This window comes from Alligator mississippiensis, chromosome 13 (assembly GCF_030867095.1).
Source record: "Alligator mississippiensis isolate rAllMis1 chromosome 13, rAllMis1, whole genome shotgun sequence".
NCBI classification, from domain to species: domain Eukaryota; kingdom Metazoa; phylum Chordata; order Crocodylia; family Alligatoridae; genus Alligator; species Alligator mississippiensis.
In genome coordinates, this window is record NC_081836.1 from 41,831,645 (window position 1) to 41,852,443 (window position 20,799).

The following is a 20,799-nucleotide window of genomic DNA, read 5'->3' on the forward strand; positions in this document are numbered from 1 at the left end:
CTTCTAATGCTAACAAAAATAATTGGAGTGGAGTTGAGTGAATACAAAAAAGTGCACTATTGAAGAACAAGGCTGCATCGTTTAGACCTCTAATATATAGCAGTGACCTCTTTCTGTTTCTTTGTTCAAGATGTAATGCACATTAATACAACTATGTAAAAGTTAGTACTCAGAGCTGTCTGGTATTTTCAACAACCATGTGCAATTTTTGGCCAAAGTTTTCAAATGTGGGTGCCTGAAGTAGACATAAAATACCACAAGGGCCTGACATGAAGTGGTGCTGCGCCTGTAGAGAATAGATCCACAGAAAATGTCAAGCACTTACAGTGCCTAATTCTCAAGCACGCAGCCAGTCAGTGGAATTTGCATCTGAGTGACACCTGGTCTGTGGGCCTGTTTTTACAGCTTGTGCTAGGTTGAGCCCCCCAGGCAAGATAGTCAATGGAAAGTTTGGCTTGCAGATGTTTATGTAGTGCTTAGATGGGCTGCATTATCAAGACTGGAGCACTTTTGGTTAAGTCCAGAAATAGAACTCTAAATGACAGTAATTAGTCCCCTGTCAACTTAAACTGCCCCCAAAGCTAGCAAGCAGGCTATTTGTAAATGTAATCCTTTGACCAAATCAACTTTAAATTGGACTCAAGTAGATTTTGGGCTCAATGTTTCAAAAGTAAACTAAATCAGTACTTCTCAGCAGCCACAAAACTGCCTGGCCATTTGGATGTATTAGGTGCCTTCATTTTGGCATGAAAGGATCAGTAGGTTTCTAAAGTTGGGCTACTCTATATGCTCAGAAGCAACCCACATTGACCACCTCAGTGCCTTGCTCCAGTCTAAGCTTTGCTGCAAGCCAGGTCACTAGAGCTGACAACTCAACTCTGCTCAAGTCCTTAATTCCTTGCACTTTGCATGCCTTGCATCTGTTGGAAGCAGAGGACCAGCCACAGTGCACCTTCTGCCCAGTACTTAAAGCACTTGTCCAGGAAATGACATCTAGGTTACAGGCACCCCTTCCCCAGGAAGGACTGATTTTAATTCTCCCATTTCCCAGAGAGACTGCACTAACCACCAAACTGTGGGCTAGCCTGAGTAGCCTGGTGGGGAGGAGAAGGGAAGAGGTGTAGATTCCCTCTACCCTTTCTAGGCTGCTCTATGGGACAAGTGCAAAATTCACAGGGTCAGAGGGTGAAAAAGTAAAGGGGTGTATTTAATTGGAAAGAGAATTAAGCTTAGTAAGCACAGTGACAAGCATGTGTGGGGGAATCCTAGATTGTGATGTGGACTTGCCTGACAGTTTATGTATTTGCATAAAAGCATTGTATTAGACTGACATTGATTAAAAATGGAAAGAGCCTGGCAGCAGGGGCCAGCACTAGGATCAACTGTCCATAACCCACTTTATTTCAGAACAGCAGCAGAAATGTCCAGGATCATTCTGCTTATCCATGCAGTTAATTGCTATTTAGTCAGAACATGCAACATACCAAGACCCTACCCTGAACTCCAGAAGGTAGTTGAAGAAAAGTATGTACTATTATACTACACATGCTAGGCACTACCTACTTCCCTGGATCTTGTGTAGTTAAATAAGCCCCTTTCTCAGACTTTCCCTCAGGCCGGCATTGAAGTTTTAAAAAATAATTCCATTGAAAATGGCCAAAAATATTACAGTGCATTAAAAGCCTGTCATTGGATTTCCCAAATATATTCAGGCAGTGGTGCCCACACCATTTCAGTTCTATACTTAGGGACTTCCTAGATCAGTCGAGGATAAATGTAAATAATTCAGATTAGCATCATCAACATAAATTAAACGTGCTTCATGGCAGAGCAAAGCAAGCCTAAAGTTGTCTGTCAGACTGCAACTTTCTGCACTATTTTCACTGCCTTCATATCTTCTCTTACTTCTCCTTCCAATTAACTGTAACAGAATTCTTTTCTTTTCTTTTTTTCTTTTCTTTTTTTCTTTTTCTGTTGGTTGGTTTAGTCTGGTCATTGCCCTTTTCTTTCTTTCAAAGCACAGGATTATACGGAAGGCAATAAGATGCCATTTTAGGAACACCAGAAATCTTCTGGCTGGAGATGGAGATCATTTCCCTTACTAAGTTAAGAAATAGATATTGATGTAAAGGTTTACATCTCCCTACAGTTTTGATAGCAACTTTTCCATAAAATATTAGGAAAAGAACATCAAAATTTGAAATAATGCTTTTCACTCTGCAGAATTGTGGAGAGGAACTGAGAAAAGTGACAATAACAGGGAGGGCTGCACTGGCATGTAATTCCTAGAGCAGTTCTGCTCCAGCTGAAGAAAAGATTAAAATATTTTTTGTGTAGACTTAATGCTGCCATAATAGAGGAAAACTGTCTCTTCCTATCTCAGTTGACAGCAACTAATCAGGATGTTTTACACCAGGGGTGGCCAACCTGCAGCATGGGTGCCACACGAGGCACGGGGAGCCTGGGTGTATGTGACCCGCAGTAGATTGGGAGGGGATAGGTAGCACAGTGGCAGATAGGGCTAGGAGCAGAAAGTAGAGGATCAGATCAGGCAGGGAGTGCAGGGCAGGAAGGAGAAAGCAAAGCAGTGGTTTGGCCAGGGATCACAGATTAGGAAGCTGAAAGCAGAGCAGCTGATCAGGTAAGGGAAAGGGATTGAGGTGACACTTGGTGAGGATACAAGCCTAATTTGTGGCACATCTGCCAAAAAAAATTCTATATGATCAGTTCTAGCACCAGTCACACATGGCTAAATTTAACATTTAGGCCAATGATTCTCAGTTGTGGGGTGCCTTGAGATCCTTTCAAGGGTGATGTAAGATGGCACAGAATGTTAGGGCTGTTAGCTGTGCAAACATGATTCATGAGACAAACCCAAGGGCCATGTCCAAAAGAGCATGGCCATGCGGTATGTGGCGCTGCAGACACGTGTGCAATGCCACATACCACACATTCAGCCATTCTCCATGCTGCAGGGGAGCAGCCTGGGGTGGGGGGGGAGGTTGACCCCTGGATATCCAGGGGTCAAAAAAAAATGCCCAAAAAAAGTGGAGCGGCACACATGGGACAACAGACGCCACTCAATACCAGAGCCTGGCCAGCTGGAGTCATGCTCCAGCTGCTGGCCAGGCTCTGCATGGCAGGATCACCATTGCTACAGCCCCAGGAGCCACCCAGGACCCCAAGTAAGGCTGCTAGGGCCATCTGTGTGCTAGCCCCAACCTTCCCAACCCCACCCAGGGTAACTTGCTGCACATCAGAGGGCGCATGGTACAGGCATTCTCCAGGGACAAGTAGCAGTGGCACAAGGTGTCCTGCTGCTAACTGTTCCTGGGGAACCAAACGTCCACGCTGGTGCAGACGTGGCCAAGGATTTCAAATAAGCGTCTTCAGTGTTGAAAACATTCTGACCTGTTGTGGTCTTCCTGAGTTTTTTGCAACAGAAGAATCACATGAAGCTAAGAGCTGGCCTTTTTCAAGGGGTGCCTTGAGTGTCGAGGGTGCCACAAGTCCAAAAAAGGTTGAGAACCAGTGATTTAGATGCTGTTAAGCAGCCCCCTAAACATGGAGGCACCTAAAGTCCTTCAGTGCCTTAGGACCAGATTAAATGAAGGATTGAAGCACTTGAAAATTAAACGATGCAAGACTTAACTTTTGGTGCCTGAGTACCAAACTAAATCTTAGAACACCCTGTCTCCTGCACAGGGCCTGGGGATAATTAGATGGATCAACCTGGGATCCAAAACAGCCAGCACACCAGGCTGTGACCCATTTACAGCCAACCATGAAGAAATATTTAGTGCATGGGAGGTGGCTTTTATATCCTGTTCCTTAGGGGCCTTAGTCAGGACTGTAGCAGGCTCCACTATACCCTCAGGATCTGCAACCCTGAACACTCTTATGAATTTCCTACCTATGGGGACTTTTTACCATCTTGTACCATCTATACTTTTCCCAGAGCCTGACGAAGGGGCTTTGATCCCAAAAGCTTGCAGAAAAGGACAATTTTCTTGTGAGTTCCCAGTTGGTCTAATAAAAGGTATCATTTTGGAACCAAGAGTTCTAGTTTTTTGTATGTCCTCATGAAGGTAGGCACTTATGTTCTTTCTTTTAAAGAACCAATCAGGGATCACTTCCCTTTCAAGCACAGAGCAACCTGAAAACAAGCAGAAGTTTCCTCCTTCACACAGTCTGAAATGGAGAGTTAGCTTGAATTTTTTTTCTCTCTCAAGGGGGCTTCAAACCCCCATGTTCCACTTCCACCATCAGGTTCTGGGATATTCTGGGTGCTCCCTCTTCTTGAGCATGTGCCATTGTACAGAAAAAATGTAAGATGCACTGTGTGAGGAGGAAGCATGAATCTTGGCCTTAGTGTTTGGAACTTCCTCCTCCAACTGTTCCAGTCCCTAGTCCCAAAATCATTTTGTTTAATGTAAAATAAATGTTAATAGAATAGCTGATAGCCTGGACTGATTGCACCTCCTTGTGAGGACAGGCGCGGGATTTGAGTCAGCAGCAACCATAAAATATCTGCAGTAGGCTTATTGTAATCATGATACTTAGAAACTATTTTCTACTGCATCTTTGAGGGAGTCAGCATGGGACTTTTATAGGCCACCATTTCCTTTTAAAAAAAATCTGAAAGTATACGGAAGCTCTCCTAAACATTATGATTTGTTAAACTGTTTTTCCAAATCATATCACTGAGTCAGAGAAGCGGTCTTTTGGAGTTTATTACACTGAATTATAGATGCAAATTCTATCCTAGGTAGGTATGAGGGTAGTGTATTGCACTGAGTAAAGAATATTCATATTGAGATCAAAAACTGAAATAGGGCAGGCCTTTCAAAGTGAATAAGGATGGCTTCAGTGCCTTATATTTTGCCAATCATATTGATTATTTCATTCTCCATTTTCTGGAGAATGATTTGCCATTGAAATAAGACTTGGCTTTTAAAATTGGAAAGCCTATACAGGTTTTATTGCACATACAGTAGCAAATTTTCTACAGTGAAGGGGGCTTGTGAGGCTAATTTATGTACTTTGTACCATCTTTCAAAACATTTAAGGCCTACTTTTTCCCTCCTACGAAGAGTATACTAAGCATGACAGGTTCCACCTGCACAAGTTCTGTACTCATTGATCTCTTCAGAGGAACAGGAGTGTGTGAAGGCCACAGAAATTGTTCTGAAATGAGCTGTCTCCCTGGTAAATCCTGGGACAAAGGATGTTGAATCATCCTCTGGCTGCTGTTTTGATTCTCCCATTCTTTTGGCTCTGCTCCTGCCAAGGGAATTTGCTTCCATGGCGTTTTGAGGTCTTTGCAGCAGATGGCATCTCACAATATCCTTTGTTTGTTGGCTAAAAAAGTAATACGATCGAGCCCAGAAGCAGAATTCAGGGTGCCTGTAAAACCAAGGTACCTTAGTGGTTTAGTTAACAGTTGGGGTTTGTGGAGTGGGCCCAAGTGCCTATCTTCAAAAGGAGGAGAACTTGTAAATTAGCAGCAAAGCTTTTCTCCTTCTCATCCTAAGAAGCTGAGCCTCTGCAATCTAGAGCTAGTTACAGTACAACCAACCTAAATCAGGAAATCCAAAACAAAAGGAAAAACAGGTCTGAGATTGGAAGCTTGAGAAGACTTTCCCAAACAATAGTACTTCCTAATTATTAGAAAGAAAATGCTGTATATTAAAAAGTAACGAATAGGATGGTCCAATATATTAACATTGACTTCAGTTGAGTACATTAACCTGTATTTCACTCTTTTTTTAAACATAGAGGGCATGTTCAATGAGCGCGCATATTTAGGGCTGTCCATTTCCCGTGGGGCAAATAGCAGCAGTACATATTTGTGCATGTGCTCCATGCTGCTTTTTTTTAGTGGCATTTTTTATGATACCAGGATCTCCCGGTGTCAAAAAAAAAACTCCCACGCTGCAAATTAGCAGCATGGCAAATGAGTGCATGTGTGGTTTGCACATGTGCACTCGTCAGGATATGCCCAGGGAGTTTTACTCTTTAGATGCCTTATGCTGTGAGTCATGCAAAACTGAGGCTTGTCCTTAATGAGTACTGAAAGGCCTTCAATATCCAGTGGTCACTGCAGAAATCAACACAGTTTTCTGTTCCAGGAATAGGAAACTTCTCTCTGCCCAATTCAGGATTTTTATGGGATGTTCTTGTTTAGTTTACTTTCTTGGTCTGGCTTTCAAGTGCCATAAGCCATGCAGGTCCTGCTTCTACTCACAAGAATGGAAACCAGATCCAGCAGGGAGTCTTGAGTACAATGAAAACACCGTAAATGCTTCTAACTAGCAAGTTGTTCTGATGAGCTTCCTGGGATGCCTATTTGCCTTGGAGCGGATGGGGCCTCTAAGCTTGTTCAGTGGTGCAGAAGATGAACTTGATTCTTGATTCTGGAAGTTTTAATGATAATCAGGACATTTGTAGCTGACAGACGCACCACACATGTTCTATATCTGGTTACTGTTGTACTTCATAGTTGCAATTCCCAAGTTCTAAAACAACTGGGCCAGAAATCTTTGGTTCCCATGGCAACCTGAAGGGAGTAGGAAGTCCTGGGCCATGCATTTGTCCTCACTCCTCTCACTGACCTTTTCCATGATCTAGGAGCATTACTGAACACAGTGTTTCACCCAGAGAAAATACAGGTGACATCGTGAATGGAGAAGTAAAGGAATGTGGCTTGGTGCTTCCAAAAATTGCCAGGTCCTAAAGCTGCTTTTCCACCCCACCAACTTAAAACCATTGCTGAAGTCATCTCTTACTGCCAAATTTTTCCTTGGCCTGAGCACGGAGTAAGCAGGGCCTATGAATGTGAAGTTTCTGTACAACCAGCTCTTTAAGAGGTCCACAATGCTCTAGAGTAGCAGGAGAAAGGACAATACTTTACAGCCAACCCATGAAGCAGGAGTTCTTCTCACGTAGTCTCTGGGCCTGCTATGTAGGGGCCCGCCTCTCAAATGGAGGTTTGCCTGCAGACTTCATTCTGCAAAAATGCCTTCCCTTACCAGAATAAAGAAGGAAGAGATGTTAAAAACTATGTAAAACTCTATTCTTGTCTCTCAAGGCAGGAGATACCTCAAAGAGTGTCCTTATAGGAAGCAGAGAGGACTCCATTCTCTGCAATACCACCCGCTGCACTACATTGTGAAACTAGAGGGGCAGATGGTTACAAGAAACCAAAAGGAGTCTGTGTGTTTGAAAGACAGCAAGCCTGTTAATGGATTATAGAAAAACAGGTACCAAAAAAGGTGCCCCACAGTTTTCTGGAACTCTCTTAGTATGCTCGTTTATTAGTATGCAAGAATCTGAAAACAGCCTGTATGTTACAGTACCTGCCATTGACAAAATCTTCAAACAATCTGGAATGCTTGGGGCCAGGCTTTAGCTGATATGGCAGGTACAGCATACAAAAAGATCTGAATTCACTGTCAACTCACGAAGGAGAAAAGGAAGGCAAGCAGGCCTCCACTGCTTTAAACACAAGGTGAGGGGTCTGCTAGCACACAGTTGTGCTCTAAATAATTCAGAGGCACCCACGTAGGTTAGGGCATATCTGAAGACCCATTCCCAGATGCTCATGCTAATATTCAGCAGCAGCTGTACAGCTTGGTAGTTGCTCCTAAAGCTGTGGTAAAAAAGCTTCAAACATGGCTGTTGATGTGTCTGCATCCTCTGCAGAAAGAATGCTTCCAGCTGCTACCGCTCAAAGTGTATTCACACTTCACTGTGACTCTTGCCTCCTCAATGTAGCCCTGGTTGGTGGTTTTTTAATGACTCTTTCAAAATACAATCCAGCATACAGTCTCCTGCATTGGAGCATGTTAAACAATAGGTATTAAAGACAGTTTTTAGAATGAAATAATTTCTGTAGGTAAAAACGATTTTATTACGTTATTTTTTCAGTTAAGTTATGGTTTAGTTGAAGTGCATAGAAATGGCTTTTTCAATATTCTTCTCTTCAGCTACAGCTTTAACAATATCAAGCTGAATCTGTTCATCAGCGTCATTGGTATCTAGCAGGGAAGCAGTCAACTTAAACCCAGAGCTTCTCCTGCCCCACTCCGGCTGTAGGCTTCAGGGAGCAGCTGTGCAGGAAGCCAGGCTCAACCAGGAACAGGGTGTCTATGTGCAGGTTCACCCTTCTAGCATCTGCCCCCAGCAGGCACTGCAGGCACCTGGGGTAGGAGGTGGCACAAGGAGCAGGGCCTGGTAGGAGGAACCTGTACCCCATAGCTGTTCCTATAGCCACTGGCTGGAGCAGGGAAGGAGTTACTCTACTCCTGCCCCCCAGTTCAGCTGGAGACCGCAGCAGTGGTGTCATAGGAGGGGAAGGGGAGTCCCCTGGGTCTGTCCCCCCATCTTGAACTTCTGCCTGCTTTTAATAAAAGCATTCAATTGTTTGGTTTTTTCTTGTGCTAAAGCTGTTTGCGAAAAGCTGCTATTCATGCTCAGTTCACATTTCTAAATTGTGTATCCGAAGTGATTTGCATTAAATTTGAAAGCAATGCACATTAGCAGTAATTAGCTGTAAAAGTGCATTCATGTTTAAATTACATGCCACATTTATTGGCATTCACAAAAAAGTTAGATATTGCCTGAATTGGCCATCATACCCACCTAAATTGACATTTTCATACTTTCTGCAGATTTAATATTCAAGTTATCATGCTATTTTCTACAGTCCTCTTTGGAACAGTTGTAGCAGATAGAATTGTGAATTGTAAGATAGAAGTGTGTAGCACAGATAGTTCTTGTAAAAACTTTTAACATTCAGAAGACTACTGATGCTATAGTGACTGTGTCAGCTCTTTTCACCTTCTAGCTTGTTTATAAACACAGTTTTCCTATCAGAGTAAAATGTGCACCATTTTAAGACCAACCAGGGAGGTGAACAGTGTAATATGAAAGCTTTTGATTAAACCCTCTTTAGTTGAACGCATTTCTGAATCTGAATTATCCAGAAGATATCCACCAAGCACTAGAGTGGAATGGCTGAGCAGCTAATATATAGAGAACAAATTATGGAGGCAAAATTTTTGCTTTCAGGGGGCTGTTTTTGTTCATGGGTAATTTTATTTGCAGGTAAATGATTAGATTTTGAAGAAAGTCTGCTACTTAGTTGCAGGGCACATCCACCACAGGCAAAAGGAATCCCATGTGAAGGCAAGGAGACCGTTCATTATGATATATGTACCCCACTCCACTACAAGCTGAATTGGATGCCAGAGGTGTAACAAGATAGCTGGGTGGCCAAGGCAGCCGTGGCACACAGAGGTAGCTATAACTTCTGACTGTTGCTGTGCCACTAGTGTAGGTGTGTGGCTGAATAGATAACTGCTGTTTTTTCTGCTTCAGTCACAGAGTACAGCACTTGCAGCTGCTGTCCTGGTCACTCCACCTTAGTTACACTACTGCTGGACACAGTTTAACACAGTCCTCTAAACAGTCCTATACTGATAGTCATGTTAGATTACTACTGGCCTGAAATAAATTTGAACTTACAGGCCAGAGATCAGAATAATAAGTGCTGCAATGCCCCAGCCTACTAACCTAAATAAAGTAACCTGTTTTGCAGAAGCAATATATTCCTGTGACTCAGAATAAGCAATAGCATTCCTGAGAAGCCAGGCCACTTACTTGCTTTTGACAAACTTAGATGCACTCCCAGTTTGACAGATCTGGCCCAGCGCTCTGTAGTGAGAGCTGGGCAATAACCCATTTCTCAGCCCTGCTCTTATGGTTTTACTTCCAATTCTAATGCACGGCAGTTAACAATGTTGTTATATTGTAAAGTTATTAATTTTGCCATGGTATAATGTATTGTGATATTACAGGCTTACCTTTTTACATGGGCTTCATTCTACCTTACCAAATTATGTGCCTAAATCCATTAAATTGCTTATATAAAGCACAGATTAAGACAAATCTATCTGCTAGTTCAGATCTGAGGATCAAGTCAAGAGTAATGCAGCCATTCACAGTTGAATAACACTTCTACCAAGTTTCTACGTTTAAACTCTCCCACCTGCTTTTGTGAATAGAGTGGAACAAAAAGTAGAAGTTATTAGCTTGCAGGTTGGTGTGTCATGGTTTCACTTTCTCTGATCCCAGGAAAACCTCAAAAGGATTTACTAGGTGAAGTAGAAGACAGCCATTGTTTAGCAGAATGTGTGGCAGATGGTAGTAAGTAATCGCAGTTTGTAATGGTGGCTTACCATGTAGTGATAATTTGTAATAATACAAATCAATCCCCATTACTGAGTCACTGAGAAGATTAAACTTATGGCATGAAAGTAAATCAGTCGAGCTGAGAAGACAAAGGCCATTTTATCTTGCCATTCCGTTTAATCTCAGTATTTTGAAATTTGGCTTCTTTGTGTTTGGACCAAAACTTACCTGGCAGCCCAGGAAGGACCCTTAGATTCGATCACAATAATATGCCAATATTGACGGATTTTGGGGATCATGCATAAAGTTCTTCTGATCCCAGTCTCATGACTGTTGACAGGCAGGAAGCCTGGCATGAAGAGTCCAAGGCTGCGCCATTTCCAGTTCCAGTGATCAGGTGCTGACCACCAGCTCCTTGCGCCCTGGCACTTAAAAGCCTTGATTTTAAAACATGCCACACATTCAAAGCACCATATAAACCAGCCTGAAATGTGTTCCACGTTAAACGCAGGACATCTTTGTACCTGGTTTGTCTTTTTATGGCACCATAAATTGGTTAAATCTTTATCACATGATTAATATTGTAATCATGCAATAAGTGTAACTTCTGCCAGAGGCCTTTGATATTTCTTCCTGATTTTACTCCAGATATCACCCACAAGTGCTGTAGCCCAAGATAGATACACTAGAAAAGATTACAGCCTGCCTTCTCATCACATATCTTTTAACTTTGCTTTAAAATCACTATCCCTGGAATAGGCAGGGTCCTCCTATCGTAACTTGTCTAAACATTAATTGGAAAATAGAGCCACAGAGTCTTTTACTTTCAACTCAGATCTAAAAACTCTATCCTCTAGGTAATTACTTGTTGTTGACAGCCTCTGTAACTCTAAATCAACTTCCTCTTAAATGTTTGCTGTTTCTGACCAAAGCAGTACCATGCAAATACCTTGCATCTTCCATGGAATTTTAATGAGGTGGGGCTTCAGTATTCTCAACGAGTATGCATCTGAAGACCATCCTGTTACTAATATTTATTTGCATACTGAGATGCAAGATCAAGTGAATTATTGCCTCTTAGTTTCACAATTTTTGAATCCACTAGATCAGTGCTGCTCAACCTTTTTGGCCAGATGGCCAGTGCCCAATCCCTTTATAGGGCAGGTTTGGCAGGGCCCCATCTGTCTGCACAGAGTGGGGAGGAGGGCAGCTCCACCCCAATCCAGCCACGCACTGGAAAAGGGCTTTGTCTGGTCCCAACCTGGCCCCTCAGAGGAGGAGGGGGCTTGGTCGAGTCCTGATTCAGTCCTGCAGTGGGACAGGGCATGGCCTGGCTCTGCAGGATGAAGGGGTCATGGCCTGGCTCAGACCTGGCTGGGCAGAGGGGGGGTGGCCCAGCCCCAAACCAGCTGTGCAGGGCAAGGGGCCTGGCCTGGCCTTGTAGGAGGAAGGAGGTGTGGCCCAGCCCCAACCTGGCTGGGTGGAGGGAAGGAGGAGTGGCCTGACCCCACAGGGAGGGAGAAGGGGACACAACCTGGCCCCAACCTAGTGTGTGGAGGGGAGGGGTTTGGTCCAGCTCTGACCTGCTCTGTGGGGCTTGGAATTTTGGTAGCAGGGAGGAGTGGCAGTATTAACTGCCACTGGTCCCTCGCCACCACACTTCCCAAACCATGGGGAGCCCCGCAGGCTAGATTCTGAGGCTCTGGGGGCTGCATTCAGCCTCCACAGGGCCAGAGGTTGAGCACCCATGCACTAGCTTAAAAAGAAAAAGTTACGGTAAACAAAAGAAGTTGTAACTATTCTGGCCATGTATAGCTCTCTCTCCAGTTATAGTAGCTGTCTGAGTCTCAGAAATTAACAGGTTCTGTCTTTTGATGTCTATTTTCTGCGCAGGCTGTAACCTTTATGTATTTCTTTAACAGGCATTAAAGCTGTGTTTTCTGGCCACTGCCATAAGAATGCTGGCGGATTCTACAAAGGCCTAGAAATGGTGGTTTCATCAGCAATAGGATGTCAGCTGGGAGAAGATACTCACGGGCTTAGAGTGGTCATTGTCACAGAGGAAGACATTGTTCACAGATACTACAGTTTAAATGAACTGAGTAACCAAGGGATAGGTAAGGATCTACTGGATCTGCTGGTTAAACAAAATTAGCAGTTTTCTTAGAGCTCTTCTTTTTTTTTAATTTGAGTATTTTTATTTCACATTATATAAAAGGTAGAAACTTAAGTTCAGAAAAAACACTACTATAGGCTGAAGATACAGATTTGTGATCATTATACACAGATAGTTCTAGACTTACCATTCAACAAAGCAGAATGGCGTATGGAGATAGTTACACCTTAGAGAATGAAACCAACTGTATGAAAAATAAGGGCATTTGTACATGTGACAAAAATTGGCTGTTTTTGAGTTTTAATTGAGTCACTCTGTACATGTGCAGGGGGTTTTCATGATTTAAATTAGGTTGTTACATTGCAAACTAAACCACATCTGCATGTAGTTTAGTTTGCAACATAGCTATTTGTAACACTGCAGCCTTCTGAAAGTCCGTCCCTCTCCCCCCCCTGCAGGAGAGGCAGGCTAAAGGCAGAAGTGGTGAGGGGCCAATCCTTTTTTTTTTTTTTTTGTGGAGCCTGCCCGCCTCACCCACATCTGGGGGGCTAGCTGCTGGTGGGCCCAGCAGTCCCTGAGCTGCAGGTGGCCCCCATCCTTCCTTCCACAGCGGTGGTGCCCCCTGGAACCGCCCAGGTGGGCTGCTAGTGGGCAGGTACTGCTCCAACTTAGCAGCACCCTCCCACTAGCCGCACACTGGCAGTCCCAGGGGGCACCGCCACAGTGGAGAGAAGAACTGGGCCCCCCAGCAGCTCAGGGCCCATCAGCAGTTTGCCCCAGGGGCTTCGTTGGGGGCGGGGAGGATCGGGCCCCTAGCCGCTTTTTTTCCTCCCCTGCGGAGCCCGCCTGCACAAGCTGCCACCAGGCCAAGGGGCCCCTGAGCTGGTGAGGGGGGAGAGGTCCTTCCCTCCATGGTGGTGACACCCTCTGGGGCTGCCTGGGCAGGGTGCTAGCTGCATTGGTGCTGCACCAACTGAATCTAACTCTTCCCCAGGCCTGCGTGCTGGAAGCCCAAGGGGTGAGCTTCTGGCAGGACCTGAGCTGCAGGGGGCCCTGGTCTTTCCTTCCACCACAGCAGCAGTTTCTGGGGCTGCCCGGGAGGGTGGCTAGTGGGCAGGTGCTGTCCGAGCTGGGGCAGCACCCGCTGCTAGTCACCCACCCACACGGCCCCAGCGGGTGCCACCACCATGGAAGGAAGCTCAGGGGCCACTGGGCCTACTGGCAACTCACCCTCCCCCGCCACAGGAGACATGGGTAGGCTCTGCGGGGGAAAAAGAAAAAAAAGGATTGGGCCCCTCACTATATCAGCGACAGAAGCCCCTAAATTAAAACTGGGGTTTTAATCCTTGTAATTAAAAATCCACCGTTTCAGTTTAGGGGACTAAATCCCTGTCATGTGTACAAGCGCCCTAATAGAACTAATGGCATCACTATTGATTTTTTTAAATTGGGAAGAGCTCTTCTAAGGATAAACTCCTACTCTATTTTTGGATCAGGTTGTTTGATAGCCAAGTAGTCTTGATAGCATCTAAGACTAAAAGCAGTTGTGTCTAGGTGGCAAATTAAACAAGTCAAACTCGAGCCTACCTTTTACTTTAATTGGATGGTTAGTTAACCACACCTGAAAAGCAGAACCTATACTTAATGTTCACTATTAAGCTCTTAGTTATACTCCAAAAAGCAAGCAAGAAAAATGTAACGTGTTCCTACTCTATGTGGGCCAATTCAAAACCCACTGATAGGCTTTCCATTAACTTCAATGAGCTTTGGATCAGAACTTGTTCCTACTTCCTACATATCAGTCTAACTTTCTCGAATTCCAAGCTTTCACTCCTGTTCACTTTGCTTTTCTATTGCTATACTGGCCCTACAAACAGTCTCTTTTACTTAGCATTTTAATTAGATGAAGTTGCTGTAAAAGGCAAGACTAGTCACAGAGGCAGTTCGAAAGTGTTTTCTTTTGTTAAAAAAGAAATAGAAAAAGATTTCATACTCTCTTAAGTACTCTTGCTCAGATGACCATTTTCATAATTTTCAAGGAAGCACTTCAGAATTGACAGCTAATGTTCTTCACCAGTGCTACAAACAGATTTTAAAACAATACTTCAGTGTAAAAGTGTCAACATATCAATTTCAATGCGTCAGGCACCTAACCAGCTTTGTGCCTTTGAAATATCCTACTAGTTGCCTAGATGAATTGTCTGTCACCTAAGTACCTTTTTAAGCTACTTTGTCTTGGGGCAACTTTTTCCTCGCTAATAATTAATGCTTCTAGCAAGTTAAGGGCTTATCCCCTTACTGCTTGTGCTTAAATTTGTAGGTGCATCATTCTAATCTTAATGCTATGGGGGACATTAGTATTACCTAATGCTATGGTAATTTGGCTAGAAGAACTGGGGAGTTGCTGTTGCCTCATTATATTATACATTTGAATATGGAGAAGAAGAGGGGTAAGACATTTTGCAGAAAAACTGATTAAAAGATGCAATTATAAATTGTTTGGGTGGAATTTGGGAGAGCCAAGATTAACTCCACACAGAGAAGTGTTTTCCATAAACATGAGAAAGTTAATGGCTTTTTGATATGGATATATATTGTTTAAAAATATATTTTAGATTTACGTTGATATACAAGTAGAATTATACAGCACAAAAATAGGTTTATGCAAAATTATTTTAATTATGTAAGCACTTCTTAACATTAATTCATGCTGTATAAACATTTCTTCCAAGTTTGCTTTTTACAAGAGATGTGTTTCTCATTGTCTTCTCACTAGTAAATTTCACAACACTGTAAATCTTTTGAATTACAATTGGAAAATAAAAGTTTCCTTCATATTACAGGTTTTGTGTATGTAGTGATTTTTTAGAACATTTTAACTGTTTAAAGCATAAGAATTGCTATTTATGTAGTCAGACCATAGGTCCGTCTCGCCCAGTGTCTAGTGTCACACAGTAGCAGAGAGTGGATGATGAAGGGGAGCGTGTGTGAACTGAGTATGACCAGGGTTTTTTTCCACTGTTCCTCTCTCACTTGAAGCCTCCAACATTTAAAGTCTAGAAAGTTTTAATGGAGAGGCTGTATCCCTAATTCCCATGCTCAATTGCTACTATACCCCTTTCCTCCCAAAATTTGTTCATTCCCTTTTTTAATCTGGCTAAACTGTCAGCTTCCACAACATCTGGTGGCAATGAGTTCGACACTTTAATTACATACTGTGTGAAAAAGAAATTATTTTTGTTAGTTCTGAACTTACTACCTACCAGTTTCATTTTGTGACCCCACCTAATTCTTTTATTCAGAGAGAGTAAATAATAAATCCCTATTTAGTTTCTCTTTACCGTTTAGTGTTTTGCAAACTCTTATCATATCTCCCCTCAACCATCTCTTTTCTAAACTGAATAGGCCTTGCCTGTTTAGTCTCTCCTCATATGGAAGCCCCTCCGTACCATTAGTAATCCTGGTTGCCCTTTCTGAGGTGTGGGGACCAGAACTGGGCACAGTATTCAAGGTGTGGACGCAACATGGATTTATAAAGGGGCATAATACTTTCAGTTTTATTTACAATGCTATTCTTAATAATTCCTAGCGTTGTTTGCCTTTGTGATGGATGCTTAGCACTGAGTTGATTTTAAGCAAACTATCTAAAATGACTCCAGATCTCTTTTTGTGTGGTAAAAGCTAATGGAGAGCCCATCATAGTATAGGTATAGTTTGGGTTATTTTTGCCCAGGTGCATCACTGTATACTAGGGGTGCACTGATAAAGATTTTCTCAGCTGATTATCCTGGGGGAGACGCTTGTGCAGACAGTGGCACCAGGCTTGTTTTGCGCTCCAGAGCATGCTGCTGCCTCAGCACTGGTGTACCCCATGCAGCCAAGCTCCCACAGCTGCCAGGGAGACGCTGCTTTTGCAAAGGTGCCCGGTGGAGTGCAATGTCCCTTGTGCAGTGCCTTACCCCACCCACACGCAGCCCTGGTGCTCAGGGCCCTGCTGCACCACATGTTGTTGCCATGGCATCAGCAGCAGGAACTGGTAAGAGTCGCTTTGCTGCTGAGTAGGGCGCTCTGTGACTGCACCCCCTGCTCACCAGGACCTGTAGTCTGCCATGGGTTCAGGCCAGCAGCAGGGCACAGGGACCAGACTATGCTTGCCAGGGCGCTCCAGACACATAACTGTAATTATCAGCTACAATGACCAAACAAAGTGGATAGCCGATGTCATTTCTCCTTTTATCGGTGTCAGTCTGAAAGACAACCGATATATCAGTGTACCCCTTACTTTATCCTTTACCTGCATTGAATTTCATCTGCCATTTAGTTGCTCAACCAGATAACCCTGATCCCCCTCTTACTGACACTCAAAGAACTCCAATAGGTTGATGAGGCATGATTTCCCTTCGACAAAGCCATATTGATTCCTGCCCAGCAAGTCATGTTCATCCATGTGCTGAACAATTATTTTTTTTATTATGGTTTCTACCAATTTTCCAGAAACCAAAGTTAGGCTCCCTGACTTGTAGTTCCCTGCATTCCCTCTAGAACCTTTTATAAATATTGTCACATTGGCAACTGTCCAGTCCTCTGGTACCGAGATTGTTTTTGTTATAATTTGCACACTACAGTAAACACGCTTGTAAAAAAAAAAACATGTTTATACCTAGTTTTTATAAGATACTGAAGGTTTTCTTTTAGTCACATTTTTAACTGCAGTACTCAGTTTTTAGGATCATGTAGATTTTTCTAATAAATTCAGGATTCCTTGCTAGCCTCTTACTCAAATATTCCATAGTTAAATTTGGATTTTATTTGAATATCACCAATACGTGAGAGGTTTTTTTATTTAGTTTTACTAATACAAAATGTTCACAATTTAGTGAAGTATAAGAAGCTTCAAGAATTTTGACATTATCCAGATGGCCTATGAAAGTCTATACTGTATTAGAGTTGGAAGCCAGGCTTCTAGAGAATCTTTCACATACATTCATAAAACTATACTAGAGTAAAGCAAATACAAGGGCTCCCCGTTTGTGTAGCAAGTTATGCTCAACTTGTTGGTATACCTGTTTCTGCTACCACATGTTTTTTTTTAACCCTCAGGCCATCAGTACAATCTTCCTGGGACTAGAACCCCAGACTACTACCCTGTTCTCCTTCAAATCCCTCTCTAAATACCCAGCTCAATACAAAAAGCAAGCTGTTGGGTTTATATGTATGTTTAAAAATATGGAAATAGCGTGATGTGCTTAGTATATCACCCCAGACACTTTAATGATGATATTAAGGGCTGAATCTTTAATCACTTAAAACTGGGGAATAATCTGACTTGAATAATTTGAATATGAAATTCAAAACCAATTGCAGCCCTTCCAAGCATCTGGCTCAGCTGCAGCACTCCAGTTACAGACACCTGAGAAGAGGCAATTTTTGTTGTTTTCTTTTAAAACTTAAGTTCTCAAGTAAGTGATCAGGTCTGGAAGCTAGCATGGGCAGTAACAGGAGGACTGCCCTGGTCCATTGATCCCTCTACTGCTGCACAAACTGGGGCAGGCTGGCAGATCACACAAAAATACTGCTGGGTTCATACCTAGAGTGTTGCTGGGAAGCTCCTCTGCTTAGCAAAGCCATTTTGGGAATCCTATAGCACACAAAGTCAGTCCTTACTGCTCTATAATTCAAAGACCAATACATTTTTATTTTGGAAATAAAGGAAAGGCAGTCATGCACTTAGGCTGGAATAATCCCATGGTACAGGCTGGGGACTGGTTGGCTAACAGCTCTGCAGAAAAGGGCCCAATAAGGGTTATAGTGAACAGTAAGCTGAATATGACCCAACAATGTGCCTTTGTTGTGAAGTAGGTTAACGGCATTCTGGGCTACATCAATAGTAGCGTTGCCAGAAGATCAAGGGAAATGATTGTCTCCTATTCTGCCCTGGTGATGCCACATCTGGAGGACTGTGTCCAGTTTTGGGCCTCCCACTACAGAAAAGATGTGGACAAATTGGAGAAAATCCAGCAGAGAGCAACACACATGGGGCATGCAACTTATGAGGAGAGACTGAGGGAACTGGGCTTATTTAGTCTGGAGAAGAGAAGACTGAGGGGATTTAACTGTAGCCTTCAACTACCCAAAGGGTGGTTACAAAGGAGCTCAGCTGTTCTCAGTGGTGAATGGCAATTATCTTGCCTACAGAGGCTGGGGCTAGGCTGTTCTCAGTGTTGGCAAATGACAGAACAAGGAGCAATGGGCTCAAGTTGCAGCAAGGGAACTTAGGTTAGATTTTAAGAAAAATTCTCTCACAAGGAGGGTGGTGAAGCACTGGAACAGGTTAGCCAGAGAGGTTGTGGAATCTCCATCCTTGGAGGTTAATACTTAGCTAGACAAAGATTTGCTGGGATGATCTAGTTGGGGATAGTCCTGCTTTGAGCAGGGGGTTGGACTAGATGATGTTCTGAGGTCCCTTCCAACCCTAATTTTCTATTATTCTATGATTCTAAAACTAGTAGTGGTGAAAGTAACCGTCTCCATCAACAGCAGTAATATCACTGACAGACAGAAATTAGTGCTGTGCAATGGCCACTACAGCAAAAGAACTTCTATACATCAAGGTTTTATTGCCATAAAGGCATCACTTTCCCCAATTTAAACATGTTATACTTGATTGTTTGGCACAATACAGCAATATCCCAGCTATCTGTCCCAAAAGTGCAGTCAGCTATCCAAAATAATATACTCAGGTTAAAGCAGATTTAAAGCAAGCCTTCAAATTCATATGAGTAGTTTAAACTGATTGAATGAATAGTAAGTGTGGCGATCAACAAAGAAAGAAATTGATGGACATTTAACTCAGTAAATATAGAATCAAGGATTTCCTAAAGAAATAACAATTTTACAAAAGGATTCCCACCCAGCATACGTGCCCATGGTACAGTGAACAAATAAGGGAAAAGGTACAATAGGGAATCATTTTGATGCTGCAAGGTTGAAAAAAAAAAAAAAGAAACACTTGTTAACATGTTACACAGTGACTGGACAAGTTTGGATTCCCAATGAAATTACATTTATGCCATTGCATTTATTTAATTATAATGCGAATATAATAAACTAACCGTTTGTTCACCAGAGCGCCCCAAGGGATGACAAGGTCGAACGTTTATAAACTACTGCAAGACCATTTCAGGCTGGACATAAGGAAGAATTTCTTTACTGTCCGAGCCCCCAAGGTGTGGAACAGCCTGCCATCGGAGGTGGTTCAAGCACCTACATTGCACACCTTCAAGAGAAAATTGGATGCTTATCTTGCTGGGATGCTATGACCCCAGATGACTTCCTGCCCTTCGGGCTGGGGGCTGGACTTGATGATCTTCCAAGGTCCCTTCCAGCCCTAATGTCTATGAAATCTGTGAAAGGACTTAGTCTGTCTGCATGTCTGTCCGTAATGCTTTTGGCCAACTGTGCATGCACCGCCAAGAGGGTGGGTGGCAATTGGCTGTGCAGACCCGGCCTGCACAGGCCTAAGTTTGAGCCGCTGCCAGAGACGTTTGTGGCAGCAGCAAACACGCCTCGGCCACCTGAGCAGCAGGGCTTCCCCACGCCTCCGTGCCTGAGGGTGAAGGGGGGGGGGGTCATGGTGACGGCGCTCCTCCGCTGCCCATCTCGGCTGTCCCCCAGAACAGCCGGCGGGCAGGGGGGGAGGAGGGAAGTGGAGTGGGGGGAAGTGAAGTGGGGTCACAGTGATGGCTGTTGTTAGGGGCCAGGCAGCGGGGAGGAAGGGAGAGGGCGGGGAGCAGGAAGGGGGCCCTGACAACAGCCAGCAGGGAGTGGGAGGCAGTGGAGAGAGAGGGAGGCTGCACAGGCCTGGGTGGGCATGGGGGGGGGGAGGCAAAGTGGGGGGTCATGATGGTGGCTGTTGTTGGGCCTGGGTGGCAGGAAAGGAAGCGGGGAGGGGAAAAAAAGAGGGGGAAAGGAGGTGTCACAGTGGCAGTGCCAAGGGAGCCCCCATGCTGGAGGCTGCAGGAGGCAGCAGCAGTGGCTGAGGGAGTCTTTACACGGCCAGCCCCAAAGGGTAAGTGGGGGGCACGTGGGAGCTATTTAAACACTCCCTGAAGCCCATTATTCTTGACGGGCAATTAGCTTGTGCGTGTGTGTGTGTAGATAATTTTTTTTTTTTTTAAATAACAGGGCCTAATCTTCAGGTCTTGGAATTGTGTCTCTAGAAGGAATCAAGTGAATGAAAAATTTACCCAGGTAACGACTGCAGACTTGTGTTTGTAATAATTGAATTTACTCTAATCATTTTGAAAAGAATTAACTTAAGTGCTGTTTCATTTGCTCTGGAGCTTCTAAACTCATCTTTCTGGGTTTATAACCACTTGCTGAATGTTTTCCTGATTTATCCTGTTATATTAGAGTGTCAGGGCAGGGCCCTATAGGAGGGCCATGATCTCCTTACAGCCCCCTCACCCTGCCAAGTTGGCCCAAGAGCA

At 43.7% G+C, this 20,799-nt stretch overlaps 1 protein-coding gene across 2 annotated transcripts in view; it reads left to right on the forward strand.

Moving 5' to 3' along the window:
• The window catches only part of CPPED1 (calcineurin like phosphoesterase domain containing 1), a 107,452-nt gene extending 92,302 nt beyond the window's left edge, over positions 1-15,150 (forward strand). For both annotated transcript variants that reach the window (XM_059716839.1, XM_014610683.3), the window contains exon 4: positions 12,117-15,150. In XM_059716839.1, the coding sequence (XP_059572822.1) occupies positions 12,117-12,349 (233 nt within the window). In that variant the 3' untranslated portion in view covers positions 12,350-15,150. The remainder of the gene's footprint in view (positions 1-12,116) is intronic.
• The last annotated feature ends 5,649 nt before the right edge of the window (positions 15,151-20,799 follow it).